Genomic DNA, 21,066 nt, shown 5'->3' with positions numbered 1-21,066 from the left:
TTTCGCGAATTTTGCGAATTGCAGTTGGATCGCGAATTTAACAACATGCGAAATTGTCTCCATGCGCTTTGTTAATAGAGCATTAATGTAAGCGTCGGCGTCGATTCGTGAAAACAACATCTCGCGAAAATGTCTCTGACCTCGTCATTCGCGAAAATATCTGTACGCGAAAATAACAGCATATACGTGTACAGTATTTGAAGAAAAACCCACTCCATGAAAACTAGTGCTTGATGGAGGATGAGCATCATGTATATAAAGTGTGAGACATTAGATTCTGACTGGTATGTAATGATTGCTGAGTTCGCAGGTACGAACAATATGCACAAGTATTGAAGGGACATTTTGTAGAATCTCGGCCTTAAAGGGACTGTACAGTACTGGTTGAGGTGGGGATTCATGTTTTGAACATTCCTGAGTGAGATAATGAAAAGCCTCTTATGAAATATGAAAGAGCATGTAATTTCAAGAAGGATTCAACGTTCATTTGATGAAAATCGTTTTTCAAATGGCTGAGATATTCCAAAAAGTACAAATAATAAAAGGCGACATGCCACAACTTTATTAGGATCTCTTTGTTTCACCTTGTTTTTGGATATCTCAGCCATTTCAAAACCGATTTTCATCGAATAAACTTTTGATGCCCCTTAGAACTGCATGCTCTTTGACATCTCAGAGTGATTTCTGAATATCTCGCAAAACGTTAAAAGCTAAATCCTCACCTCGACCAGAACTGTACACACCCTTTAAATGCTGAGTGTTTGTTTGACTTGAATAATATGTAGTGTTAGAGCAAATGAATCAAGTGCAGAGTTGTGGATTGAAAGATTATTGTTGTTCCATTCTCCCCTGCCAGCCTACATCAGCTTAGCTTGCTTCTGACTTTACCGATTTTGAAGCAGAGTGACTATTAGGGCTTCTTTCCACCTCATCCTAATGTAATCTATGCCACTTCCATTTACCCTGCAGTCAAGTACATTCCCCTCTTTCCACTTTGGAGTGGAAGCTGATTTCCTGTGGGGTACATGTAATCCCCCATTTGATTTGCCATGATCATGTGACCAGGTTTGGTTCTGTCAATGTTCCCTAATTTTTGTGGCCGTTCTTCGACGGACCAGACGCCCACACACAAACACGGTAACGTGTTAGCAGCAGTGAGTGATCATTCGTCACGCATCTCCAAAACTTTTCGGTTCAAACACCAACAGTTTCCTATCCTCATCGTGTTCTTCCCACATTTTCATTCTATCTCCCCCCCCCCCTTCCTGAAAGCAAAATATATATTTTTTTTAAATACTTTAAAGGTCATAACTTGTCTGCAATCTACTCACAGCTTTATTTCTGTAATCAATAGTTGCTACATACTTTGTAAAATATGATTGCTGTCATGTGAAATGTGACATCATTACTGATTTTGATGCTGAAGCTTCATATTAAGTCTTTTGTACCTTGATTCTGGATTATCATGAGAGGTAAACATTGGCATTTGTGGAGTTGTTCTTGGCTCATAGGAGGAACATAATTTTGTCATCAATATAATTCCAGCAAATAAATTGTTGGGGGGGGGGGGGGAGGGGCAGCTGACATTTTTGGGAGATTGGGGATATGATCTTTTAGCCTTGTAACCCATCAGCTGTATATGAATCATGATCACATCATATCGATCTTATCCATCACCTTCAGACATCTTTGGATTTAAATGGCAGAATCAGATTGAAACAAAATCTGCTAAAATCTGTTATTAAGACTTTTTGTTGATACCCCCTCAGTTTGTTTGAACTTCAGAATTATTTAACTCTTTATGTCCCTGTGTACTAAATCTGAACTTCTAAAGCTGTTGAGTCAGCATTAAGGCCATTGCCATTTAGTATTAGATCTGTTAACATATGTCAGCATTCATGGCATCTTGTTCCTTCCCCCCAAAGATTGGTATGTTGAACAACCATCCAGACATGATGATATATGATGGTCTGAGGTCTCAGCCATTGTGTTATTGTGAGTATCAGAGGATGGGGGGTAGTCCTTATTCATTGATTTCTAGTTTAGAACATACGAGCTGATTGGTAAACAAAGTACAAAAAGGGGTGAAGAATGCAGCCATCCTGCTATTTTGGAGTACTACAGGTACATTCAGTTCCATGTGCTCTATTGTCTGCTGCTGACTATCTTTGTATATCTGCAAATTACCACATGTGAATTAGTCCTATTATCTTATTGATCTGGTTTTCAATCCCAACTTCCATATCAACAAGTGTTTTCATGAACTTATTTGTGTAATTCCACTTTTTTTCATGGACCATTTGTAGTATGCACTACTGTATAAACTGTTATTTTTGCTTACAGATATTTTTGCGAATGAGGAGGTCAGAGACATTTTCGAGATTTTGTTGTTTTCGCGAATTGACACTAGTGGTATCATAAATGCACTATTACCTTAGTGCAATGCGACATTTTCATGTGTTGTTATATTCATTATCTGACTGATTCACAAAATTCGCAAAAATTAAACCATCACGAAAATAACAGCTTGTACACTATGCACAACATGCTAGGATGGGCAAGACTTCTTGCATTAATCATGGTTACCACTTGACCATTCTTACGCTTGAAGAACACTTTTCAGAGCAGTATTTCAATGACTGGTTAGTAAAAACCTGTTGTTAAAAGTTAAAAGTTTATTCCATAGTAGAGATTGGATTCACATATTGTGTGATTATGGGTATTTAATACTCAAATGCACTTTGACAACCCATTCATTGTATCTCAGTTTTTTCTGCGTAACTTTTGTGAAGGAGTGTGTTTTTGTTTTCATTATGTTTGTCTCTGTGTGAGAAATCATTGACATTGAGCTGTAAGATATAGAAATAATGGGAAATTTGTGAAGAGTGTAGGTTGCTGGACTGGGGTTATTGCCACGATAGCAGCCTCCACTATGTCTCTTCAGGACTGACTGTCATGTCATTAACCAATAGAGGGCAGAAGACTGATTTTTTAATGTCCAGACACACTGGGTCCAATGTATGAAACGGATGTTACTAATGATTATGTCCATGTCTATGGGTGATTCCTTTACATATCATCATATTGATTCCCAATGTATTGATGCTGTTAACATACCAGATGATGGGAGTGATTACTGTATCATTCGGTCCTAAGGTTGATCAGTAACTTGTGTTACTGGTTAATGTAATACACTAACAAACATCTGCCCTGCATTCTTGAGAGTGGTTTAAACAGTGATTGCATTAACAGACAGTTTTGGCAACTGCACTGTGAGAAATGCTAGTATTATATCCATTGATTCAGTGTACTATATAACCATTGTCTTTTCCCCTCATAAATACTACATGACAGAGAGCACAAATTGATCAGCTATGATGAAAGAGCAAAAATGCAATCCCAGATGTATGCATTTTGATACAAGGAACCGCTTTTGATAACAAGCTTGCTTACAACCAGATACAGCTTCTAAAATCTAACAAGGTAAATCCAGTGGTCCCAATTTTCCGTTGTTGTATTTAGCTTGTTTGTTTTTTTTAGTATGTCAGCACCAAGGTACTGGTTATAACAAGATGAAATTGGCCATCCTGGTGACCTTGTTAAAACAGGTTTCCTTGTTCATACAAATAATGTCACCTATTGATGTAAAGTGCATGTAAAGTGAATCCTGCATCATAACTCATGTAATCATAGTGTTTCCCCTCACTTTATAACCAAGATGTCAGATTGTACTCATTGGATCTACAGAGGGCAAAAAAAAAAGTAGTTATAATCATTGTTTTCCCATTTCTTTTAATTATGGCAGTCGTTCAAGTTTGGAGGAGAGCTTACCAGTATTGTGCCGCAGAAGACCAAGTCCACCAAGAAAGTGACGTTCAGCACTCTCCCACATGAGGTAAGCAATTGGTCGTCACCAGTTACCATGGAAACAGGATGACAGTGATTCAACATCATTCTTGCTTGTCATGTGTACAAAACCGATTTGTCATATTTCGTGGCCAAAGAGCCAGTCTACCACTGGTAATTCTAACCTGACAATCCCCCTTTCATACTGCTACCTAATCAGGGATTTGTCTAGAGGCTCCATATAGGCACAAGTCAGGCTTAGTCACCAGTGTGAATGTGCCTCCGGTTTTGTCTTGGCTGAGGTGTGGTCTAGCCCCAGCTCAGTTTTGACAGGAGGTAACTAATAATTTACTGGTGTATACGAAGATTTCATCCATTCTGTATTATGTGTTTGTGTGTGTGTGTGTGTGTGTGTGTGTGTATGTGTATTATCAAACTCACTGACTGTAATGTTAGTGATCATGGTGCATATTTTCAAACCAAAATTTAAATTCTAGGAGCTGAATTACATTCATCATCTATTTTGCAAATGATAAAAACCTTGCCAACAACATATCATGTGTGCTTACTTGGTATGAAGTGTACATTGTACAGGAATATATATACATTTTTTCCCTAGGTATATAATTTTATATGTACACTGTACACACACATGAAAGATGCTAAGATTATAAGGCAGAGGGAGAGAAAAAAAAAAAGGAGAGAATCAATGTATCTGTAGATATATGTGACCCGCTACAACAAAATGGTCCTAAAGTCGCGCACGGTGGAAGCCGTAAAAATCGAGTTTGAAGTCAGAGCATCAAAATTGGTCAAAACTTACGATTTTCTGAATTTGACATATCATTAGAGTCTGACATGTCTTCTATCATCTATCGAAATTTTGAAGCAAAATGATGAAAGGAAAGACCAAAAAATAGCGTTTTCCTGGACCATGTTTTTTGGCGTTTCAACGAAGCAGAAACTGGTTCGAACATTTGGATTGAGCGCCACACAAAGGCTCCGCCCCTAACAACGACCAGCGTGATCTCATTGGTCAGTTTGCCGCTTGCCGCTAACCGAAGCGTGAAGCTCGCACACTGCCCAGTCGACTGGTGCGTGCTGGCGGGGTGCGGTATGCCCAGCCGGCCCAGCCAATTCTCCTGGCATCCTGGTCACTGATTGGTCGGTGAGGAGACCGCCGACGCTGTGTTTGAATGAGCATTTCGGGGGTTGCTAGGGCTTACCTTCTATTGTCCGGAGGTGAATACTTACTGCGTGTCCCGTGATCGTGATTGCGTCGCAAGGAGAACTTTTAGGGCGCTTTTCTCGAAACTGTGATTTCCCAGACGTCTTGACATGCTCTCTTTTAAACATCGATATCTCCGCAGCCGATTATTTTTATAAGATGTGTTATATATCAATTTAAAGCAGAAAGATTAGGGAATTGTGTCATGCAATTTTCAAATAATCGACCTCGCCCGACTTTAGGATCATTTTGTTGTAGCGGGTCACGTATTGAAAAACCGAACTAGCAACATCAATTTGGAGTGTTGATTACAGGAGAAAGAAGAGAAGCAAAGTGAGAGAGTGAGTGAGAGAGAGAGAGAGAGAGAGAGAGAGAGAGAGAGAGAGAGTTAGTTTGAGATGGAGGTGAAGAGACAGAAACGGTGAAATTGTGAACAGGCGAAGTTGAGTGGATTCCCCCCAGTGAGTGTACCTAGGAAACACTCAATTTAGGTACCTGTGATGATGTGTATACTGCCCTCTTGTGCCCAGCTGTAATGTGAACATGAAGAAAATGTGTGAAGTTTGAAGCGTCTTGCAAGCCTTGAGTTTTCTGGCAAAAGTTTGTGATGACTGTGCTTTGAAAAATGCTGATAGAATTGCTCTCTACTACAGGCAAAACAAAGTGAATGTGAATACAATTTATTTCATGAAAGAAATATTGTAGAACACAGTGAAACAGCTTTCGTCAATACCAAAAAATGGTACTTGAACCAGCTTCTCAAAATGTACTCCCTATGAAATATTCATGTAAAAGAGATGTATCATCATTAACTTTTTATCATAAGGTTTTATCATAGAAAGTCATCTCTTGTCTACTTCATCTTCTTTATTGTTGGATCCTCTTGTTCTCATTTTTGTCCTGTTTCTTTTTACATTTTTTCTTTTTCATATACCGTTCTCAAATTTCTATTTTTCTTGTTTTTATCTCTGTCCTTATTCCTTCTTGTTTTTCATCTCAGGCAGCTGTCAGAAGCCTTCTTAAGTATACCTATGTAGACAATAGAAAAACAAAAACAAATGAACTAATATAACTAAATGTCAATTCAAAGTCGTAGTGCAGCTGCGTCGTTTATCGATAGCAACCGGAAATGATCTCTCGTTCTCGGATCTTGTGTCTGTGCGAGCTCTCCTCACTAAAAAAAAAAAAAAAAATCCTCTTTTGTTTCCTTGCCTTCGTGTTATTTCAAGACAAACTGTAAACTGGGCTACCAAGCCAAATCAGGTCTCCAAATGACTAATTTTATAGCGTAAATGCGTTTGTGTTACCCTGGCAACAGAAAGCTGGGGTAATTGAAACTTGAATGGTAGTTCTGTAGGTTTGATTTTACTGTTGGTGACTACTTGCCTCTGAAATTGAGCTTCATCCTCAGGGAGAAAAAAAAACAACAAACTTTCAAATCTCAGACAAGTAAAAAGGTATATATTTTGCTTTAAGCTACTTCTGGCTTCTATCTTTAGCCAGGAGCCAGTGGCTTTAAGTCATTTGATATTTTGTAGAGCTGGATTTAAGGAAACATTTGAGGTTTAGGTTATCTATATTGTTTTAAACCATCTGTGTCATTGTGATAAAAAGCAAAATCTGTCTCTAATTGAATATACCAAGAGTGCTAGAGTTACTAAAGGAAATGTGTCCCACAGATTTGACTGGTTTTCTTGCAGTATACAGGCTAAGAAACTCACATTTTCCAATTAAATCAAACATGCAATATATGCACACAGTATAATTTCTTTTAATGTTTTCTATTTGAATCTTTATTTTTTTTTTGTACAGAAAAGTAAGACATGTCACTATTTTATGAAATCATATAGCAAAGTAATGTTTTGCCACTTGTCTTAACTCAGTAACTTTGGATATATCTGAATGTCTCTTATTTTGGAAATGTGAAGCTGAGATATAGTAGTTGAAACAAAGAAAAAAGAGAAGAAATTACCAAAAACTAAATTGGTTCTTTAATACCAAAGTCAAATTGCAGAAAAAAATGTATCCTAATGAATTCCTTATAAAGTAGACTTGTCACAAATGATCAAAACTAAAAAAAAGTAAAAAGCTTGATTAGGATCTTTCACTCAATTAAATTGTAACTGTGTAATTGGTATTAAAGACTACACATTTGACGAGAGTTCATTTTTTTGCATGGTTACAAAATTACAGCGTGTGTATTCGATATTAAAAAAAAATTGTTTGTAAGATCATGTTGCTGAAACTTTTATGTTATGGTGTTTAATGTCTTCGCAGAGACTGCCATCACAGGGAAAAGAAGCTGTGTAGTACTTGTTTGGTTGTGGTATCCCCAAAACCGCAGCCGAGCTGTAATTCAGGAGAAACAATATTGCTTTACAAAGAGGACTGTTTGAATGGGAAAGTTGATTAGGAGTGCTGCAATTAGTTTTGGGAGATTTGCAAAGCAGGCTTTTTTTTGGTTTTGTTTTGGTTGAATGGTAGGGCAGAATGACCGTCTCCCAAAAGAGAGTTAAAGGTAAAGACTGCAATTGTAAACCATCGTGCCCACTAGCTATGGACGGAGAATGAGAGCAGCGGGAGAGGCGGTTTTTCTTGACGGTCTTGCCCCGGCTCAATGGGGGTAATAGCATCCTTATTTCCTGCACTAATTCTGCCAAACCTGGCCCCGGGAGGAAGAGGCAAGCAATATCTTGTGGAGGAGGGACACCGGTGGCCGATGGGGGGGATGGCGGACGAGCAAACCGGGAGAAACGGGATGCATTGCAAATTTCAGCCCACGACGAGGTTATCACCGCCAGTCTCGTTCTGTATACAGGTCAATTTGAATGACCGACTGACATTTGGCTATGTGTCTCTTAATATCAAAGTAACCAAATAACAAAGCAAATCTGTCAGTAGATGGCAAATATTTTACATTGCATGTTACATGGAAGAAGAACTGTTTAATCTTAGAAGCTTCAGAATTTGCAGCCCTCACTGAGTAGTAACCCCATATGGCCAACAGAGATTGGCGGAAGTTTTTTTTTGGTAATGTTTGATAGGGTGCCCTCTGCAGATTCCGTTGAATGCTGCTGAAGGTGATTCGTAAGTCAGAAAGAATATTTGGCACAGTATTCCGTTGCCTGTTAGCTGATGTGATCATCCAAAGGGTTTCCATTCAACATGCCATGTTCCTGCAATCAATTTATCTATCCTTGCCAAAATTTGATACATTGCTCATCAAACACCGCTTTACCTGGGGAGGCCAGTGGATGTCATGTCTAGAATCAGCAGACCGGTAAACTGACACCATATTCGAATCTTGTGCAACCCTTTACTGCAGTGATCGTTCCTGACTGGCAGAAGTAAAGTACCATACTGTAAAAACTTTTATTTTTTGCGAGGGTTTGATTTTTGCAAAATTGCAGGAGTCACTGTTGGCTTGCGAATTTAAGAACACAAAAAAAAAATATCACAAACGGACAGGCATTAGTGTATTTACGATAGCTTTGAAGTCAAAATCTCGAAAAGAAACTCTCATAAAAATGTCTTTGATCTCATTCACAAAAATATCTGTATGTGAAAATAACAGCTTCTAAAATAGTATCATCACAGTCATAGGCTTGTTTGGCGAAAATGTAAATGAGTACAACAGGAAGTTGCATACTTTTTGTTCCTATAATTATAGATTGACCATCTTTGGACGGAAGTTCTGAGAACATTTTGAAGGGTGATAGAGCGGATTTGTGCCTTGGATAATGAATTCTGAAGTTTTATTTTAGTTGTTGGTTTGTTTTTATCAAATCTTCGTAAAAACCATATTCCTGTACCTAGAGGTAACGGACACAGGAACTCCGGGAATTGCTTCAGAGTTACAACCAAATGGTTGGATACCCCCTTCTCTGAAAAGTCCATGTAAACATTCAACCTGTCGATTGTTGGGGGGGGGGGGGGGAGTGATGTAATCACAGATATAGTAGCATGCATAATGTATCTTTGCATTCCTGTATTCTCCAAAAAACATGTTGCGAACATCATGTATCCTACGTTTGCTTTCCAAGAACTACTTGAAAAACTCTTTCATTTTTTTTTTTTTTTTTTGCACAGGAGGAAATGATTGATTGTAGAATGTAATCTAAAACTACATCTGCAGGATTAACAAAAAAGCAACATTGAATAGCGTAAGGAAAGAAGTTCTGCCTTCATTCAATCAATAAATACATAAAGTTGAAATGCAAAAAGGAATTTTGTAAACCTATCCTAAAACAACAACCCAAAAAAAAAATTGTTTGAGAGGATAGAGAAATAGGGACTTTGGAATCAATGAGATTTTCTCCCATGTAAACTTTTCCTCTCAGTCTACAATATCCACATAAATCTTCAAGTTTAATAACATCAAGTTTCAAATGAGATCTCTGGCTTCTGACAATAAGGGTTGTAGTGTCGTCTTCTCGTTATTATTCATTTTCATTTTTTGAAATGTTCATTTAGTAAATACAGATACTGTCGGCAGTAGATTCTGTCTTTACTATGAATCAGGCTCTTTATGATAAATCTCGCTGTGCGTCATTGGATCTTTGGACTGCTGAATTTACTGACTATGTTTGTGGTTCTGCATTGATTTATCACATGAAATAAATAATTGTTGTGCAGCTGATATTGATGAAGACATTGTCTTCACAAGTCCTAATTAACAATGAATTCAATAAAATGTACCTTGAAGAAGTATTCTCCCAAAAAGCCCCTAAAAGGCTAAAATGTGTGGTTTTCTGTGATTTCTGCAGAGGGACCGATTTTGTCTTGAAAGTTTCGGGGATGAGATATAAAACCTTTGTTGTAATGAGGATGAAGGTGATTCTTGTGTAAAAATGTGAAATATATTATGCCCTATCAACATAGTATTCCAAACCTATCAAAATGTTCACCAATAAGAGACATTTTGTAGTTACATGAGTAATGTGGCTATTTTTAGCTGCCTTCGGAGGCTGAGGTGGGTGATTCGTGGATGTGTCATTTATTTCAATTTCTTTACAATTTGCCTTGTCTAGAAGTGATTCCAAACGGTTTACCTCATCGGATTCACTCTGGCCTGCCCTCCACACCATCAATCAGTGGAATTAATTTGCTCAGATGTTGTTTCAGCAAGACGATACCCCCGGCACGGGGCGGAGAATCCAAACGCTAAGACTCTCCGGGCCGAAAACACCGCAGTAACACCGACAGCGGCCATGCTTTATATATTAGTGACTCGTCCTGCTGGAAATGTTTTGACTCTGTCCTGGCCATCGACCGCTTCAAGGGACTGAGATAGAATGGCTCCCAGTCGATAGCACATCTGCGTTTGTTTACACTTACATTCGCGTCTATACGCAATCAGTCAAGGAATCTCTTCCACCGTTTTGTTTGTTTTGCTTTCTTGCGAAAGGTGTAGGGAGAATTTTTTCTTCCATTTTTTTTTTTGCTTATTTACTCTCTGGATTCTATTTCAGAAGAGTCAGTAAACAGGTGTAATACATCCTCGCGATTGATCCTACTAGTTTCGATCCCATTCCATCATTTTTTTATCATTGTGCAAGTAACATCTGCAAATCTTCTAAATCTCCACTCGTTCAGAAAAAAAAAAAAAAAATGCTCTGGCATTCTTCCCCCCCCCCCCCCAAGGAATGTGTACCATATGTAATTATCTACATTTCACTCCAAAAATAAAGAAGAAATAGAATTGGAAGAAAAACTCAAATATGTTAGTGTAGCAATGCCATAAAACATCCAAATTTAGCCAGGTTTTAATCGTAATATTGCATCAAACAAATAGACAAAAGTTGTTTTAGGATTGGAAGGTGCGTGATTCTAGAAAAAAAAAAATAGTTACACATCTACTGATCAATGCCAGTCTTATTTGAGTAGCATTTTAGTGGGCTAATCTGTCTTATAGTTCACCTCTTCTGTCCTGAATGGACTTTGTAAAAGGGACTGGCTGGTGGTAATTTAAATGCCTTCAACCACCTTTTGGTCATTAGATGAGAGAAAAAAAGAAAGAGAAGACAAAAGATGCAAGACAACAACAGCAACAAGGAACCTCACATTTCAAATAGGCTGCAAATCCAGGAAATGAAAAAGGTAGTTTGCTCCGTAAATTTTGCTCTGACCGATCCAACGGTGTCGTGCGCGAGACTGCGAGAGGGGTGGCTATCTCCCTCACTTGTGACTGCCAGACCTTGTCGATAAGTCTGCGTAATATCCGGGACGATGCAGTGGAGAGCGTTTTCAACCGGTCTAATTGTTCTCGCCGAGTGTTGTAACTTCTCTCTTCTCAGAAATCCTCTAGGTTTGACTCTCCTGTTGAAGTCTGGTTAAAGGCATAATTAACCATTTGCAGATGAAACAAAAACCCAGCATTAGTGCTTCAAAATGGTTCTAAGGTGTGAGTTAGGGATGGAAACTATCAATGTAAAAATTTGAATCAGTATACTCAACAATCAATGTTAAATATTGTTAAATAAATACAAAATGTGAACAATAGTTATGATAAAAATGTTTCCAGACTAAACCGTCTACAGTTATGGTTTAATGAGAAAAACAGAGATATCTCCTTATATTTTAGGCTTTATTGCAAAATGTTTATATGGTTAAGATGTTTTGCGATACAACTGACCTACACATATGCTTAAAATGTGATATCTTGAACATTTTTTAAATCACTGCTCCAAAAGGTAAAGAGGACCTTTAAGACTTACATGGATGAAACAAATTATACACACTCACAGAAATCTCCATATATTCATGGCATTGGATTATAGAAGACCATTCGTTGTCATTCCTTTGCCTGAAAAGTTCTAGCAGTAATCATAATACCCTTATTCCACAATATGATGCCTGCTTCACGTGTTTGGAAGTAAGCATTGTCAATGTTTGTGTACTGGCAAGATGTGATATCATCCAACCAAGGCGCATGAAGTGGTAAACTTTTTGAAAGTGTTTGTGTTGACAACAGCTCTGTAAAATGACAAAGAGCATCAATTGAAATGTTTATGATGGAAGATTTTTACCCTCCTTAGGCAATGCCAGTGACGAGAAATCTCCCTGGAATAGAATTTTCTCTTTTCATATATGAAAATAAAGAGGTAGAAGGAAAAAAGGAAAAATCAGCGCAGTACATTTTCATGATATATAGGTCTTACAAATGTATGCATTTTTGTGATTATACTCTTTCAAGAAGGATTCTATGTTCAATTTTATTTCAAAGATTACCGTATCTGAAAGGCTGAGAGAATGGCATATCTACAGATTTGTTGATAAATCAGTTGGCTTACAGGAATAAACACAGTGATTATGATTAGGTTGACACTGTCATGAAAATATGCTGAGGCATAGGACATTATAAACTTAGATTTTATGTACTACCTCTAAGTCTGTGAAATTTATTTCAGAGGGTTTTCTTTTTAGGAGTCTCTAGTTTCCAAAGCTGGTTCCTTCATCCACGGACAGGGAATGATGATTATGTAGCTTTGAACAGAAATCACTGACCCTGTTCTAAAGAGGAATACAGAATTTAGGCATTCAAATGGAAATGTAATGTTTTCCATAGCTTTTCACAAGCTGCCATGCAGGGACCAGTCTTCACTTCTGAGTGAAAGGACACTGCATATTGTACAACTTGATTTGTATACAATTGTTGTATTTCCTCCTTTTCTGTAACTTTTCACAGATAATGAGTAACAATGTCCTCTAGTTTGCCAACAAGTCTAAATGGCATTAAATGGCACCGATTTCACTGGAAGTATGTAGGGAAGCTCGCAGATAAGGTGAAAGTAGAATGTCTTTTGAGACGGGATAAAAAAAAAAGAACCATCAGAAAGGAATCAGTGGAGGGCAATGACTCGTTGCTACGGTAATGAGACAACATCCCTCCGAGCCTCCGGTAAAAGAGGCCAGGGGAAAGCCTCGTGGGATGCGTGGAATTTAATTATCATTCAAGACTTTGGACGCTTCATTATCAAGTCCAGTAAGCGTGGAGATGAATGAAGGGAGAAAGGGTCTACATTGCATTAAATGTGATATGTTATTAAATTGACCATGTGAGTTGCTTTTTCTATCCTTATAAGTGCAATTAATGCAGGTTATCCGTTGATTGAAAGAGCACTACTGCACAGGCACTTCAAGAAGAGAACCATGTGTGTATGAATAAAACAAGCATTGAAATTGAGAAATGTAGTGGAAATGCATGCAGACTATAATCAACGTAGCAAAGACTTTGAGTGAGATACAAAGCATATTGGCTGAATGTCAGTGATGGATGAAAGATTAAAACAGGTTTTACTCCGCTGCCCAGTACTCTTCTGAGTGTGGCAGGACATCACTCTTGAGCATCCAAATATATGAAAGATGATTGTATCGGAATGATTCCCACTTGTAAGGGCAGGAATGGCTGTATTCTGCAGTGGCGTGCTGTCTATCTTATGCCAGTGTATGGCAATCTCGTGGTCATGCATCATTGCAGGCAGCAGCATCTGCAAAATGTAGGACACGATTTGCTCCCCGCCAGCCGGGCTCGGCGCCGCTGTACGCATGAGTTGTGATCTCTGATGAAGGCGATTGCGGGAGTCTGACCAGCGTTTGCCCTTTTGGTCGTTCCTCTGATCGATACTCGCCTGACTGGGATTGTCCCAGTCTGAATTAAATCTCGATAGGTCTTTGGATGGCAACTGAAAATCTTGTGAAACCATTACTTTACCTCAGCTGGCAAAACGGATTGATTCTTCACCACATATAGAAGACAGTCACAATGAAAACAAGATCGATGCTAGCCATGTCTTGCGTGTCTATCATGAGCTCCGCTGGTGGTTTGGTGGTCTGTGTCGATTGACAGGGCTGTCTGATAGCTGGCTGTTGATGATACGGGGTTTATTCAATCCTGTTAATCCATATTTCATTACGACTGCCTGTTACTTGAACCATGGAGAATTGTAACCACTGAATGTGGACTCCCCTAATTGCTGTTATTTGTTTCATTTTCTTTTGTTCTTGGTGTGGAGAATTGCGTGCCGATAGAAAAGATGACAAGTTACAGCTGTAAAGTGTTTAAGCTCATCAAGCATTGAGAAAAAATAAATAAGGTGTGTTTAGCTTATGAATTAATTATTCCATATACTTTATACATTCTTTTAATTAGATCTCAAAAGGTAGACAAAGGACAAGCTAAGGATTTTACTAGGCTTAAATCCAGACATTGGACATGTTTAATAGTAATGATGATAATGATAATTGACATTGATAATAATGATGATTATTGATGATGATGATGGTGATGATATTCATAAGAATAACAAATGATAACGATGATGCACATGTATCATATATTGCCTATCATTCAAGAAATCACAAGTAGTCTATTACATCAAATTACACAAACAAGAGAAAGTACAGAAGTATGCCTTAGAAAACACATGCATATCAGGAGTATACAAAAGGGTTGTATGTATGGACTTGGCACTGTGGGGCAAATGTTTTTATTGGACAACTGCTTCTAATTAAAAAGAGCAACAAACACAGACACAAATCTTTATTGGTGGTACTGTAACTGCCAGCATTTGCTCCATAATTCTAGAACATTACTATTGCCTTGTTTGTTATTTTTCCATGCCCACAGGTGGGGCTGTTCAAGAAGAGCATTCATTCTCATTGTCATTGATTAGACAATTATTTCCTTACGTGTTAACTTGAATGAGTTTCTGAAGATAGGTCACGGCAAGTCAGTAATCAATATTTAGTAAATCAGTTTGATGTTGACTAACTACAAGCTCAAGTAAGATAATGTGAGTGGAAATGTCTCGAAAATGGCTCTTTCGACCGCCCCGAGCAGAAAGAAAAGTATCCAGGAGAGGGACCTGAAACCAGAGGAAATCGATAGCTTTGTTTTTGAGCTTTATCGACAAGTTGCCAAGAGTTGCCGAGGTTCTGGGGCGCTAATGGCCGGCAATCCGTGCAGGTTGACTTGGATAGAGATGATACTCCAGTTCGTTGAGGAGATGGTGAACCGACCGTCTTCGGGGCCAGTATCTACTCCGTCCTGTAAAATACTGACATTATCTCTTTTAGATGAATTCTTTGAATTTCTTTTAGAGTAATAACTGCTTCTTTATGATATGAAAAACAGTAACAAAGTAAGCTGATGTCCAAGTTGTTATTTTCATGATAACATTTTTGCATTATAACCTACGGAAAAGAATGATGTTACTACCGTGGGCAAACCAGCTCTAAAGTTTTAAATTTGCAAGCAGATATTTTTTTGTTTCTCATTTGGGGAGATTCATTTTCAGCTTTAGGCAGAGTCCTCATTGAAAAGAGCATGTATTGACGTAAATATATCTGAAAATGTCAGTGAAAATGTGAAATATTTCCTTGATGTTGATGATTTTCAGTTACATGTATGACGTTAGTGATCTATTAAGAATGTGGAAGCGTCTGTCTGATTTTTCTTTTCTGGGACTTAAATTTGTGGACACCCTATCCATCGCCTTGTCCTCACTGTCCAAATGCAAGAGAGGATTATCTATGACTTTGTAACTAAATGCAAGAAAACACTTCCTGTATGTGTGTTTAGGGACAGCATGCTGAGACGTACTGAATGTCAACATTTTTCCAGACAGACTGTGAGTGTACACAGTCTTCAACACTCCGTTCACTTTCATCTGAGTTAAATCCGACTTCTTCTTAAAGGGAGACACTCTCCTCCGATTTAAAATTTTCGTATAGCATCCAAAGAAATGGATGGAATTGGTAATAAATGGAAAATGTGCTTTCTGTGACATTGCCATGCAAAAGGAAAAATCAAGTAGTGAATGAAAGGAACATCTCTGCAAGTAGATTCAACACTTGTAGTGCCCCCCCCCCCCCAAAAAAAAAAGAAGGACTAATGACGTAATCACAAAAGTCTGTTTTGCTGGATACAAAGCAAAAGAGATATTTTGCTGGATACAAAGCAAAGGGATATTTCTTCCATCCCTCCTTCATATTTCCATGTGGGAACTTGTGATAGAAATCTGATCTTAACTTACAATAAAAACAATATTCCAACCCCAGCGTATATGCCCATGATTTTTCATAGACTTACTGAACTGAAACACTAAATAATCAGTGAAATTACTTATGTCATTGATGGGCAATATGTCAATCAGTTGTAATAAAAACAATAATCTGTTGAGTTTGTGTGTGTGTCTTCATGATCATGAACACATGGAAATTTTCATGTGTAGTCAACCATTTAGGTTTGAATATGGAATGAAATAGAGTAATAATATTGGAGAGGGTTGCTCTTATCGTTTTTTTTTTATTATTATTTTTTTTTTTTTTGGGGGGGGGGGGAGGGAGGGAAGGGGAGGGGGAGCCTGGGTGTTTTAAAACTATACTTCTGGTTCAACTTTTGGTGAGGTTGGATTCTTATTTCAAGAATTAGTTGCATCCAAAATGCTGTTAAAAGAATCTGCGAAGCTGATAACTTTAAAGGCCAAGGTTATTGCTCTGTGTCAGAGCATTAGAACCAAAGCTGTGCTCTGAGACAGAGGATCCTTTGCACATGTCATGACACAAGTTTCGGTGCAGATTGTTGAACAATTTTGTTTCTTCCTGAATTGGCATGGGGTGATCTTTCGGCTAATCCCAGAACACCCGGTTGCAAGGCATGTGATCCTCTCGGGACGGTATCCCAGTTATTGCCTTACTCCTCATGTGCCTGGGATCCTTCTTCAGAGCTCGCCCGAGAGTCGAGTGATGTTGGCATTGCTGCTGCGGTAACCATGGCAACATATCATGTATCTGGCTGCGTCAGGAGCCGATGCGTTTGGTGGGATTGTAATTCAATTTTCTGATTCCCAACACCTGAGGCAGCCTCCTTTGCTGCTCCTCAAAGTGATATTTTTGGCAATAGGGCTAGGAAAACATATCACCACTTGATCCACTTAATGGGGAACACCACTCATCACCAGGACTTTGAAAATATGTTTGCCAACTAAATCCCAGCTCCCACACTTCCGAATATGATTCTACTTATAGGTTTTAAATGCAAATGGAATTGGATCATGTCCATTATCTTGTCCACGTCGCATTCCAGCTTAAGCACAAGTGAATCGCATGCAATATGAAAAGGTTGGTTAGATACGTGTGGTAATATCCCATTGGTAAGTATGATATCTGCTATTTTCCCAAAATTGGTCATGTTTTGATTGTATGTATCAACGACTTATTGTTTGTGCAAAAAATCCCAAATTTGACTATGATATATTATATTTATCATTCATGGATATTTGATTGTTATCACTTTTCAAACTGAATGTAGATGTGCACTTAACCTATCTCTGCCTTACATTTCAACAGATGCCTACACTATTATACACTACTGTTTGACGGAGTAATGATATCTACTTAGTGCTTGTACCACACAATGATTTCTTTGAATCTCACTTATGTTACATCACTGCATAAAACTGAGTGAAACAATTGTGTGAGTTTGTGTAATTTGTTGATTATTTACTTTGTCGTGAGCAATTTCTTGAAGTTTTTTGTCTTAGCATTTGAAGTTGGATTTTTAGAAAAATGATTGGATGACTTGTAGTAAGCATTAATAAGTGGTAATACCCAGACAATTTTTGATAAATCAGTGCTGGATTTGACATTTATCAAGAGCAAAAAATTTGAGTTCCTAATAAGAGCTAACTACTGTCAAAAATAGGTAGCAGAGAATGCAGAAACCCATATCTGTAGCAGCATCATACTGTTGTCACTCTGGATGATTGAGTGTATTCAGTAGGACATTATTTGCAGTATGAATAAAGTTGTGATTAATTGTGAATTTGTTTGAATGCGTAATTTGACATTGTAAAAAATATGTGATACTGATTTCATATTCAATTGCAAAGTTTCATTCTTAATGAATTTGTTTTGATTCATAATGTGCTATTGTAAATAAATTTTTGATACTAGTTTCATATTCAGTTGCAAAGTTTCATTCTTAATGAAATGGTTTTTACAATATGTTCTTCTTTTCAGAAATTTGGTTCTGATAATATTCTGGTGGCTTTGATAATAGTCTTGTGATACTCATATACTCCTGGTAATAATGATAAATTACATTTATATAGGGCTTGGTACAGAAGTTTCTGGTTGTTAAAAGACTATCCTAAACATATTTCACCTTGTAATTACTTATTGGGAAAACATATTTATTGTTATTATTTCGGAGGAAAATGATATAAAAATATTAATTGTGTGATGTAATAATCCTACATCTCTTTTTGTAAGGAAGAAAGCTTGGTTGAACTCAGCAAAATAGAAAAAAAGACCCCCCCCCCCCAAAAAAAAAAAAGGAAAAGGATGTCAGAGAAAGTGACTTGTTTCTGAAAATGAGAGAAGAAGTATTTGCAGGTGCCAGAGGTGCTTTGTATCAATGAAAACACTGAATACCTTCGATTGGCATAACAGGAAATAATTGAATTTGAGAAATAGGTTCATGAACGAACCGTACCTCTTTGGTGTTTGTGTTTGTAGGCATGACACAACACGAGATAAAAATTAGAGATAACAAATGGATCAGAACGAAGAGCACAGCAGAAACTGCTCCAGGATGTTTGCAGATGACGCAACGGAAAAAATATTGAGAGTTGAAAAAAAAAAAGAAAAGAACGCTCACAAGACAACTGTCAGAAAAGGAACATGTTTTTCGAGCGTTGGAGATGGAGGACGGATACTACTGTAGACAGAACGAGAGAAGTGGAGAGAGGGAGAGGAAGAAGGAGAGGGAAAGATGGAAGGAGAGGGAGAGGAAGATATGGGAAAAGAAGAAAGAGGGAGAGGGGATGATAGAGAAGGAAAGATAGGATGAGAGAGAGGGAGGGATAGATGGAAGGATAAAATAGGAGGAGAGAAAAAAGGAAGAGACAGAAAGTAAGTGAAGAGGAGAGAGGGATGAGAGTGGAGGAGAGATAAACAGAAGGAGAGAGAGATGAAAAGATGAGGAAAGAATGGAAGGAGAGAGACAAAAAGAATGTAAGATGAGGAGAGAAGGAAGGAAAGAGAAAGATGAGAGAGGGATGAAGAGAGAGAGAGGAGAGATTGAAGGAAAGAGAGACAAAGAGAAAGATTAGTAGAGGGGAAGGAGGCAGGGACATGAAGAGAGAGGGAAGGAGAAAAATGAGAGGGAAAGATAATAGAGAGATGAAGGGGAAGGAGAGAGAGAGCCTTGAAGAAAGAGAGAAGGAGAAAAGGTGAAGGGAAAAGAGGAAGGATGAGAGAGGAAGGGTGAAGAAGCTGGTGGGAGGGCAGCAAAGGAAGGAAAACTTTGTGTCCCTGGTGAGATCTTATTAACAGGTCTGGAGGAAAAATAAAGAGGAGATGGTTAAGGAGGGGGTGGGGCGAGGAGGGAAGTCATTAAGATATCAGACTTTTGAACCTTAGGTGTGGCTCGGGGGATGGTGTAATTCATTCCGATAAGTTAGCTCATTCCCATTTGTTTTGTGAAATGAAGTCGTGCCCTGTTCACATAAAGGAGAAGAAGAAGAAGAAGTGTTGGATAACGCTATTTGATGTGTTTTTGTTTTCCCTGTGCCAAGTGAATGAGCCAGTATGCTCAGAATTCTAGATAGTACAACAGGTGAATTGATTTAACCTTTCTTATTTGTTTGGGTATTCAACCAATCCAACATTTTTTTTTTCAGGTCTTAAGTATCTAGAGGGTCATTGACCTTTGGGAGCAATATGGGTTCAGATATATTGATGAGGGGGAAAAAGAGATTGACAGTTTGAGTGAAATGGAGATGAGTACTAAGCAAAATTTAAAACTTAATATTAGTAATCATCACAGCTTAATTGCTGTAGTTGAATGATTAAAACAGGCCAAGTTGGCTCAACAGACCATCTAGATCTCGAGAGCTTTGAGATTATTCCTCAGAAGACTCTCAAATTCATACAGGGCCCACCATTTTTCTCAGAAATGTGGATTAAGCCTTTGAGTGCCGATTGCCAGAGAAAGTCCCATAGCATTGTGCAAACTGTCCAAAATCTCTGACACAGAAAGGTTTAGTGGGCTAAGATATCATGTCTTGCAATTTCCTATAATTTCCCACCAAACTTGTTTATTTTGTGAGTGTGTGTGTGTGTGTGTGTGTGTGTGTGTGTTTGTGTATGTGTTTGTGTATATGTCTCGTGTGTGTATGTGTGAAATTATATGAAATTTGTAATAATTTGAGGGGTATATTCATATCATAGGAAGATGAGCTTCTTTGATGTGAAGTGGCACCTGACGTCCACCCCTGTGGCTGCCTTCAACTCTGATACCAATCTCACTAGTGGTAAAACGATTCCCAGTACCCCCGTAACACTGATGCATCATTATCCTGCGATGGGAACAGAGTTTCCAGAAACTGAAACGGGAGGATGAAGTTGATACTGGAAGAGGAGAAGGGGCTTGAGGAGATGGGGAAAGCATCAATTTGGGGCCGTTAAAGGTTTCAGGAGACAAGTGCTCTGAAGATTCTTTCTCTGTCTTCTTGAGTCTCGCCATTTCTCAAAAAAGTTTCTTCTTTCACCAGAAAGTATCTAAAATGACATCAATCAAGAGCGGAGAGATTCTCTGTGAACAATTTGTTGTGTGGAGTATGAGTACATTAGAAGATTTGGGCATCATTGAGTCACTTTCTTTTTGGTTGGTTTTAGATTGAATTGTGTCCATCTCACTTGATCTAGAAGTGTTGTGACCAGGAAAGGGGTATTTGGTGTGTTCAGGTGATGACTTTGGGCTTGAGACCAGGTGTTCTTGCGCTGGAGTTAAAGGAAACCAAAACCCAAATATGAACTTGGATTAAGTGAAAGTAGCAATATTAGTAGATCATATCAGCGGAAGTTTGAGGAAAATTGGACAGTCGATTCAATAGTTTGATTTTCTTGTTAAATTTTCAGTGCAGTAGTTGCTGGATAAGGAGACTTCGACAGTTCATGATGTCATTGTGGACAATAATATAAAG

The 21,066-nt window shown here is 38.2% G+C and overlaps 1 protein-coding gene across 1 annotated transcript in view; it reads left to right on the top strand.

Annotated features, from left to right (window-relative positions):
• LOC140245447 (uncharacterized) overlaps positions 1-21,066 on the top strand; it is a 302,226-nt gene that overhangs the window by 83,832 nt on the left and 197,328 nt on the right. Inside the window, exon 3 of the mRNA XM_072325026.1 lies at positions 3,806-3,895. Coding sequence (XP_072181127.1) covers positions 3,806-3,895 — 90 coding nt within the window. The remainder of the gene's footprint in view (positions 1-3,805; positions 3,896-21,066) is intronic.

This window comes from Diadema setosum, chromosome 22 (assembly GCF_964275005.1).
Source record: "Diadema setosum chromosome 22, eeDiaSeto1, whole genome shotgun sequence".
Lineage (NCBI taxonomy): Eukaryota > Metazoa > Echinodermata > Echinoidea > Diadematoida > Diadematidae > Diadema > Diadema setosum.
The sequence above is the reverse complement of the archived record's forward strand: the minus strand, read 5'-3'. Positions and strand labels throughout refer to the sequence as shown.